The sequence below is a fragment of the Gymnodraco acuticeps genome, unplaced genomic scaffold, assembly GCF_902827175.1.
Source record: "Gymnodraco acuticeps unplaced genomic scaffold, fGymAcu1.1, whole genome shotgun sequence".
Taxonomy (NCBI): Eukaryota; Metazoa; Chordata; class Actinopteri; order Perciformes; family Bathydraconidae; genus Gymnodraco; species Gymnodraco acuticeps.
Window position 1 is genome coordinate 630,103 of NW_022990683.1, and position 10,498 is coordinate 640,600.

At 40.3% G+C, this 10,498-nt stretch overlaps 1 protein-coding gene across 1 annotated transcript; it reads left to right on the plus strand.

The window, feature by feature from the left end:
• The first annotated feature begins 6,692 nt into the window (after positions 1–6,692).
• foxe1 (forkhead box E1) lies at positions 6,693–8,624 on the plus strand. Its single transcript, XM_034230242.1, has one exon. The coding sequence runs from the start codon at positions 7,024–7,026 to the stop codon at positions 8,116–8,118; it is 1,095 nt and encodes a 364-aa protein (XP_034086133.1). The 5' UTR covers positions 6,693–7,023; the 3' UTR covers positions 8,119–8,624.
• Positions 8,625–10,498: the final 1,874 nt, after the last annotated feature.

Consider the following 10,498-nt stretch of genomic DNA (forward strand, 5'->3'; position numbering starts at 1 on the left):
AAATTTATATAACATGTTTTTTTGTCTGTGATGGGTGTGGATTTCAGGCAATGTTTTTTGTTGCATTGTTTTCAAACTGTTCGGTTTGTAAGACATAATAGAGGTTTATTTATGTGGATCTTGCGGCTGAAAAAAAACAAATGACTATGTTTCAAGCCTTAACGGTATCTTTTGGTATGAAGACCTATACACATATTAAATTGTTACAGAATTAGTGTTAGGGGTCAACAACCGGTAAAATAAACACAGTTGTCTAGTGCTATATAGTTTTTGGGCTCTATTTGATAGCAGACCAAACAAGGATTAGATGACACAGAAGTCATACAATGTATCCTGATAATTCACATTTTGGTGTGAATTTAAGTAGAACTTTAATGACATAAAAGCAAGGTCGGAAACTTTTAGTCTTAAGGTCTGAACTTGCCTGAAGCTAAATTGTTTATAGATGTTCCGAAATGCCAAACTCAAAAGCCAAGGAGGGAGATTAAATAATTGTTTCGCAAATAGTTATTGGAAAGCACTTACAGCACACACCTTGCCAACTAAAAAGAAAAATGGGTGTGAATGCCAAATTGTCATATTTGAGTTGAATTGTCTGATGCAGCAACAACAACCAGCTGTTTAAAATATGTGGGCTCACTGAGGCCTTAAAGGACTTTCTCTTTCCACTTTTTGGGGCTTGGCCATGGTTTTGCTGGTTATATAGTTATATAGAGCCAGTGAACTGTTTTCTAACTCAACTATCAGTCCATATATGATTCAATAGGTTATCAGTAACTCAAATGGCCATCCTGGGACCCTTTAATGGCCAGTTTTACAGTTCACACCTTAAACCTACAGTTTTCTTTTTTGTCTCCACCGAACTCAAAGGAAAACATTTCGCTTTTTTGTCACGAAATTCACTACAACGTTCACTAGCATGTCACTACTTTTTTTTTTATATTTCATTGTAAACAGCTGTCAGCTATGGCTTAAAACGATAAGAGTGAACCAACATGTGAAGTTGAGGGTAAGATACAATAAACTGAAATACTCTATTAAGCTCCTTAGAGCTGCAAATAAAGGTGATAATTATCTCTGGGTTCATCAATACAAGAGACCCATTTTACATTCACATATTATTTTAGCAGTCATTTGATAGGTTTGAAAATATTGATTAGAGCCCCTTTTAAGTTAATATTATATTCTCTCAAAAATATATTTATATTCCGAATGATCCATAATATTCCTATTTTCAAGAAGGGTTTCCTCCTTTCAAGAAATGTGTATCATGTTATAAGAAAGTGCTTTTTTATTCAATTTGAATACGAGTCAAAAGCTGTTTGTCTGGGTGTGTATGTTTGTGTTTGTATGTGTGTTTGTATAAGTGTGTGCGTGTGTGAAGAAAGTGAGAGTTTCTTGTTTGCATTCGCAGCTGCAGGGGCTTGGTGAGGATGCAAAATCCTGACGGTTGACTTGCTCCAAACCCGGGCCAGTTTACATAACTGAAGCACTCCACTGCCCGGGAGCCTGCCGTTAAATGTGTGTGTGTGTGTGTGTGTGTGTGTGTGTGTGTGTGTGTGTGTGTGTGTGTGTGTGTGTGTGTGTGTGTGTGTGTGTGTGTGTGTATGTGTGTGTGTGTGTGTGTGTGTGTGTGTGTGTGTGTGTGTGTGTGTGTGTGTATGTGTGTGTGTGTGTGTGTGTGTGTGTGTGTGTGTGTGTGTGTGTGTGTGTGTGTGTGTGTGTGTGTGTGTGTGTGTGTGTGTGTGTGTGTATTTATCTAATTGATCTAGTTGGCACAATGAAAGGGGGCCTCGTGTAGGGACAAACCTCCAGTCAAATTATCACCTGGATCAGCAGCTGCCCTAAGCTTTAAGGACTTTTAACTTTCCTTTATTTAATTAATTAACTATACGGTAATTTTTTTGCTGAAAAAATGTATATCTGCACATGCAACATGAGAAGTTTCTAACGATCTTCCATTATACAATTTTATCATCTATTTTTCAACAATGCTGCGTCTAGTATAAGTCCTTAAGTGATCCCCCACATGTAAACATGCAGCCATGAAATGGTTAAATTCAAGTGTTAAAATTCAAATGTCAAATTTGCTTGTCTTTGTTTGTAGAGAGCCGTTTCCCTGGCACTGCCAGATATATATGTGAAGAGCTCTTCATTTGCCTTGGCTGCCGCCCGGCTCCTCTGCAGATGTCCCGACCTAAAGCCGTTGATTTGCGTCTCCTCGCTGTGCCGTGATGGGCAGGTGGAGGCCTCTCATGGCGGCATCAATGCATGGCTCCAGGGCCCTTGGCTGCAGAGGGCCCAACTACACTCAGTGATGCCAAACCAAAGAACACTTAACTGGAAGACTCAGTTTTCTGCATCCCGAGTCCAAGTGACAGTTCATAGAGTGGACAAAATCAGGGGGAAAATAACTTTATACATTGTAGGTACTGTTGGGGAAATATTTTCCTAGGCCCATACCTTTGACCCAGTTTATCAGTTTGTACTGCCCTTCCTGAGCACAGCTGCCCTCTCAGTGTTTTGTCTCCCTGTTCCTGCCTCTTGGTGTCAGCTGATAGAGGTGGTTTTATCTTGTTATGCAGCATGTTGATTATTATCTCAGAACTAGCTAAATACATGGGTCTGGGGTAGAGATCATACATGTGGTATACATCAATTGGTGGCATATCAAAATGCTTATTTCTAGAGCTCATAGTGTAGCTATTTGCTATTCTGAGAAATGTCCTGATGAATTCGTACAACTCGGAGCTGCAATAGCTTTTTATAAGGGTGTGTTGTTCTTTTCTGTACCTCTGTTTGATTAAGGCTGCAATAGAACTGTGTCTGTAAACAACACATTTAAATAGTATCACGTTAAAAAGTTGATAGAACAAATGTGTTACCCTATTTATACTATTTATCATATAATCCATGGTTAATATATACAGTATAATTAAAGAACCTGAAAGATAAGCGGGAAAAAATCTATTTAAAATAATTATAAGATTTGTATTCATTGTTAATATCTTTTTTGAAAAGAGTTAAAGTTTGTTTGCTTTCTAAACGACAACTTTCCCTGTTACACAACACGAACCGTTTTGCATGAACTGAGAATCATGTAAGCCTCTGAAGCGCATCAACACGCCATAAAACATTCTTAAACAGAAATGTTGACACTTGAGTCACCTTTCAGCAGAATATCGCAAAGATAAAAGGCTCATGAACAAATATTAACAGTAAATGCTGTGCGAGTGCCAGATGGTGATGCATGAGCAAACTATGGCAGCTATGAGCCTGTTCGCTCCACTAACAACGAGTGCCTGAAAGGTTACTCACCACTAATTGTTCATTGCCAAAAAGCATAAGAAGCTGCCTTAAGGAAAGGGTGAGGTCCTCTGCATGTCCATCACACCTGTCAAAGCTGAAGTGAAAACACTACACAACCAAACACATTATTACAGTCATTTTAATGCAATGTTACCAGTATTTACATGGTGTCTTAAAACAACACATGTTTAAAAGTGGTTAAGGCCCGGACCAAATACATGCAATACAAGCACGACATTCAAATTGTAAGTGGCTGCCTGAGATCGCATGCTGTGTTTTTATTAAATGTGCCAACTGCTAGGACTGTCTTAGGGAAGATGGCATTTAGATGCTCCACTGTCTTGGAATAGTCTGCAATTGAAATGGAAACTGAACAATCTGGTGCCACTAAATGTTTTTAAAGCTCGGTTGGATGCTACTCAATCGGAGCTGTTGGTACCTGCACATGTGGATAGTTATGTAAATTGTAAACCCTGTAATGATGCTGTATGATGCTTTTTGTTGTTCTGTTTATGTTTTTATGTTTCATGTGGAACCTACTTGAGCAGGTCTCCCTTGAAAAAGAGATCAATGATCTCAATGGGATACATCTGGATAAATAAAGGTTTGAAATGAAATGAAAAAATTAAATATGTATCTTAAATATTGCTTGTTTATTTATTACTGGTTGAAGCGTTTAACACTCATATGTTGTACTGCCTGAAGGGTATCTGAACTTCTTTGGGGAAATAAAGATATGTAAACAAGGTAACACCTATTTTAATTATTTTATTTCCAAGCCAGCCTATCATAGTAATTATATTAAAGCTGTAGCTAACAATTGTTTTGATTGTTTATATGAATATCTTAATCTTTATTATCTCAAAAAGGTGATAAACGTCCAACATACATTTCAAGATCCCCTTGTGACATCTTCAAATTGCTTGTTATGTCCAAATCAAAATCCATGTGCGACACACGCTTGGATTAACAATCCTTATTAGTTTTGCTTGAAGAATGACATGGCTAATTGATTGATCTACTAATGTCATCACCATTATTCAATAGGAAAATTAGGCTCTAAATTCTCACTATGACAATCAATCATATCCACTTTGATGCAGTACTACTGTAGATGTACAATCTTACAAACACACACACACACACACACACACACACACACACACACACACACACACACACACACACACACACACACACACACACTCAAATAAAGAAATTGTTGAACAGTAAAAACATCTACAACCTTAGACATACACTATCTACTGTAATCAGAGATACTAATCAACTTGTCAGCTATCAATCATTTGTGGTCTAATATATTTCAATATGTAAATCAAGCTCAAACAACAGACTGAGAAATATTCTTTGAACCAAAAAGTACATGCTGGGTTTAATTAAACGAAATAGCTACAACAATAATAGGATGTTTAACCATCACAGACAAAACGTCATCAAAATATAAACTGTAAAACCTTAGCTATATTATAGTGGTTGTGTCTTAATGATAGATATAACATCAATCATTACACAATGCTGCGACTGCACCTTTCATTCGAATATCTTCCTCATTATAAGATAAGCAAATCCTTATAAATAATAATAATAATAACAATAATGAGATAAAATAAATTAAGTCTGTAGTGGCTCAGTCGGTAGGGGCTTGGACTGTGAGCTGTAGGGTCGCCGGTTCAAGTCCCCGAACAGACCTAAATATGGAGTGTGGACTGCTACGTGGAGAGGTCCCAGTTCACCTCCTGCCCTGCCGTGGTGCCCTTGAGCAAGGCACCGGACAACCCCCTTCACTCCCACTGCTCCTAGTACTAGACTCCTGATACTAGGATGGGTTAAAAGCAGAGGACACATTTCACTGTGTGTGCTCTGCATGTGTGAAGAGGGGTTTCATCCCTCCGATTCAAATTAACTGACAGATTGGAGAAACCTTTAAGATATTTGAAATGTATCTCCTATAGAGTGTAAATGACAATTGTCCTGTAACTTTAGCTGTTAATAATTATCTACTTTTTGTATCAACTGTGAACATCTTTCTTGATTTTTTTAGTAAAATGCACAATATTGGAATGACACTGTGTTTTGTTAATGACAACTTCAACAACAAAGTTTACTAACAGGTATGTGGACTCCCATGTTAATATGGTGTTAACCCAGCATACACCACATTGTATAGCACGGTGCGGCAGGTAGCGCTGAGATAGGTGAGCCACGGGACGAGACCTTTCATCGCGCTGTTTGTCTGAACAAACCCTCGCTCCCGCTCTGACACATGCCCGCTCTGCTAACCCGGCCTGGTGATGAGCGGTGGGAGTGTGCTGCCGTGTTTGTTTAAAAGATTAAGCTGGTGAACCCTACACTGTGGAGCCCCTGGACTTCATACCACCAGAGCTGCTCAAACCTTCAGCATTGTCTCCATCACTGGTGCCTGTGAAATGTAATAGTGTTTAAAGTCGGTTTTCAAACAGAGCTTTCACAGATTAAACTATCTAAGAATGTGGTTGATCATTTTAATTGAATGAATATACCGCAAAAATAGACTCAAATAAAGAACAAACTTTTATGACACTGACTTTAAAACATGTCCAGCACATGTTATCACTCATTCCTTAGAGACATTCATAACCAAACCAATCTCATTGACCAATTCACATGTGGAGAGTTGGTTATTCCCGTCTCCCAGGTTGCGTCCAGGATTTATGATGATAGCCTATATTTTTGCATGCTGAAATCAGAGGACGGCCTTTGTCTGGAAAACATTTACATCTCTTAACACAGCTGGCTCGTCCAACCACTGGCACAAAACAAACAAGGAAGCAGGATAGAAAAACAACATGAAGGTTAAATTACCACTAAATAGGTATTTTAGTGTTAAACATCAAAACAACATGGATCATTTTGACTTTTTAAAGTAAACTGAGGTCAGGTTTAAATGGTATTTGAATATCAAGAGGAAACATTGTTGGATTTTACTGTTCTGGTCTGTGATAATAAAAAATAGCTCTGCATAGCTTAAGTCCGATAGTTAGATTAGATACATATAATAATAGAAGGTAAACACTGAAAATCCTGTGGGTATTTTTTTCATGAACAACCATTACAACTTTTAAAAACTATATTCTGATTAAGTAAATATCCTTTTGCTATTTCAGAACTTTCAAGATTTATTGCAGCTGTATTAAGGAAAGGTCAACACTCTAGAAATAGAAATGTTTACTAGAAAGTATGCAGACTTGTCAAACGTGAACAATAGACCCTTATAGAGCTGAGGTATGTCAAGAGCATGTGATGCTTCAGGGGGTGTGGCCCCTCAGGTGGAGCTAATGTCTCTTCAGGTAACGCTGAGTGACTCATTCTCACACACACCTTAAGCAACATGCATGGCACTCTTGCAGCACAACTCTTTAATTGCACCTGACTACAAACTGTGGGAATGAGAACAGCAATTATTCAAACACGAGCTCTTGGGAAAAAGTGTATGATTTGCACTTAAAGAGCTGCTGGATTTGGACCGAAAGACCGTGAGTTGTTGTAAACAAATGTGATCTTTCTAGCAGGATTGTGTGCAGGACTGTTTTTGAAGCCCAGGATTAAATCAGACAGAGGGAACTTCATCTGAACTGTGGAAGTACTAATACTGTGCAGCCTTTGCAGTAAGTTCACTTTAAAATCTGACTTTTAAGGGACATATCTGAACTGTTCATGACAATGCCGGTGGTCAAAGTGGAGAAAGGCTCTCCAGCAGACACACAATCGTCTGCGTCCAACACTCAGCAGCAGACAGAGGATCGGCCCAGAGGTCGGAGGAGGAAGAGACCTCTGCAGCGAGGGAAGCCTCCTTACAGCTACATCGCACTCATTTCCATGGCCATAGCCAACTCCCCTGACCGCAAGCTGACTTTGGGGGGCATCTACAAATTCATCACAGAGCGCTTCCCCTTCTACAGAGACAATTCAAAGAAATGGCAGAACTCCATCCGCCATAACTTGACTCTCAATGATTGCTTTATCAAGATCCCCCGAGAGCCCGGGCGGCCAGGGAAGGGCAACTACTGGGCCTTGGACCCCAACGCTGAGGACATGTTCGAGAGCGGCAGCTTCCTGAGGCGCAGGAAGAGGTTTAAGCGCTGTGACATGAACACTTACACCTCATATGTGCATGAGACACCAGTTTTCTCTCCTGTGCAGATTGCCAGATCAGCCTCATATTCCAACTCTGTCTACAACAACATGACAGTCAGTCCGACGTACGGGCAGCAGCTGCACTCTGCCTATTACCCCTCTGCATCTCCTCCTGGGTTTGGACCTGGCCAACCCCGCACGTTCAGCATCAACCACCTCATAGGACACCAGAGTCCAGCCAGCATGCTCGCAGGTCAGGGGTCAGAGGTGATGCAGCAGTCCAGCCGCAGCTTCAGTCCAGAGGGTCTGCCAAATGGGTCTAGTCACTGCGGCCTGGGAGCAGCGGCTTTTCAGAGTCAAGCGTGCGGAGGGGCTGTATCATCACGCTCCTCTACCCACCCGGGGTTCACCTACTCCGGGCCAAACGGCCACCCACACCAACACACACACCAGGCAGCGTATGCACAGGGCCACAGCCAGGGGTACGCAGCACCTGGACGCTCCTCAGCTCACGGGTCTGTGGAGGCCGTGGACCATTACGGCAGGGTGTCCCCCGTTCAGCTGGGCTCTTTCTCGCAGTATAACAGTGCTGCAGGGCCTATTGCTAACACTGGGGGTTACCTGAAACACCCAACATATCCAGGGAATATGGACAGGTTTGTGTCTGCTATCTGAGCCACTAAAACCCTCAGAGACTTGAGACGGCACCCAGTGAGCCAGACACTATGCGCACAATCGTGATGGTTCCTCTCTTTGTTAATGACCTTTGTTAAGGGCAACATTGAAAAGACTGATTAACCTCACCTTACAGAACTGTGATTTATTACATTAACCCAACACCCCATTTTCCATTGATGATGATTTACTTTAAATTACTAGATGCTATAAATGTGGATTTAAATGTCAAGGCCTCTACGCAGCATGTGAGTGTAAAGTGTATCTAATGTCAAGTGTGGTTGAAAGCTTATTTTTATGTCATGAATTGAATGTGCAAGTTTAATATTTACATTAATTCTGAGACATGACAGACTCTGAAATATCAGTATAAATTATTTTTGCTTCATGGTCATTGGTTTAGCAATAAGTGACTTGAATCAGCTTTAGTACATTTGCATGTATTTTGTTGCCAAATGAAAATGCATATTAGTTTGCCTTTTTGGAAATAAAAGAATGATATAGCACTTTGGCTTAAAGAATAAAATATTTTAACTATTGATGTTTTATTGCTATTACAATTTCAGCAATTGTGCCAAAAAATCCAACCAGAATTATTTGTATAATACCTAAGGGGGTACTTAAGGCTTGTCACATATTTAATTCCTAGTTATATTTGTAATACATCAACTATGATGTATTACAAAATAACATGGACAAACAGATCCAGACATTTGCCTCCAGGAACAAAAAAACACACTCGAACATGTTTTTCTTTCTGTGCTTGCGTGATTTCCTCACTGTTTCAGCTCAGCTGGTTTGAAGTGTTGTCTGGAGCCACAGTGTTTCCAGTCGGCGTGACCGGGCCCCAATTATCATGTCCAGATGTCAACGCTGCACTTAGACAGGCAGACACAGTTAATCTGCCACACAGATCCACTAATCAAGAAAATGAATTGACTTGTAACTCGATATTTCAGCCTGAAAAAGTTAAGTCGTTTTGAGGCCTTTATCTCAACATGAGAAACCTTCCTCACTCGAAGTCTGCATGTCTGACAAGACGGGACTCGCTAGGAAACGCTACATTATCTTGAAGATAGTTGATTTTTCTATCAGTAAAGAAGCTTCGTTGACAGGGAAGATGTTTTTTGATCCAACAAAGTATCCATAGTTAAAAGGGTCTTCATTTTTCTTGAGTGCCGCTGAATGTTTAAATCTTTGTGGATCAACTAAGAATAGTAGTAATCAGCAAGTGTCATATTTATAATTTCAAAAGAAAAATTGTTATCTTGAACTCAAGATACAGGTGACAGGGGATATCCGCAACAAAGCTTTATTTGATGAACACTCACTTCTGTTGTGGTCTAATGGTAGCCTAGAATATCAGTAATTGGTTGATTTTCACAGTTTGCCTAGCTAATATGTTTAGACAAATAATATATCCAAAAGAGGGGAACAGAGACTTTAACAAACTCTGGTCTAGCCAGCATTGGCAAACCACATTAACATCAACATAACAGCATGATAACATTTACTGTGGAAACAATCTGCAAACGTGTGCACCCTATCGATCCACATTTTAAATCAACATCACTTGTAAATGATAACACTAGGATTGCACCTTTGCAAACGGTTACTGATTAATTTATTTAAATGTTTTGGGGGGCGGATTCAATATATATTTGAAGACAGATACTTTATGAACACTGCAGGCCGACATGACATCTTCTGAATGAAGTTGTATCATTTATCGTTATTACGTTCAAGCCATCATCTATTACCTTTTACTCAATACTGGGTAACTGCTGCTAAAACAAAGGGTACCCCGCAAAAAAGGTGATTCGCGGGTGGTATTTTTTCAAACGCTTTTTTCCGGGTTCGGTTCTGGGTAAAACAAAGATGATGCGGGTCGGGTCGCGGGTGTTGCATAATAAATATATTAAAATAATGATAATTTAGTTTAATGTTTAAATCCTCAGACCTCTCCACCGCGGGACCGCGCATAATCATAACCTCTGCAGCGCATCAATCTGCTGCTGAGCGCGCCACATTCGAAATGGCTGAGGTGAAGCTCTCTAGCGGAGAATACAGCATTTTCAATAACACTTCCTCAAGAGCGAAATCCAACGTCTGGGAGGCTTTTGGTGTCATCCTAGATGGAGAAAATAACCAACATCCCACGCTTTTTGAGACAAATATGCAACTGCGTGTGTTAATAATTGCACGTTTTCACTGCTCATATATAGGCTATGCGGGTTCGGGTCGGGTTGCAGATCTTGTGCCAACGGGTCGGGTCGGTTTGCGGAACTGATTGGCAATATGTGCGGGTAGCGGGGCGGGTTCGGTATTGCACATCGCGGGTGCGGGGCGGGAGCGGGTCTTGAAAATCAGACCCGTGCAG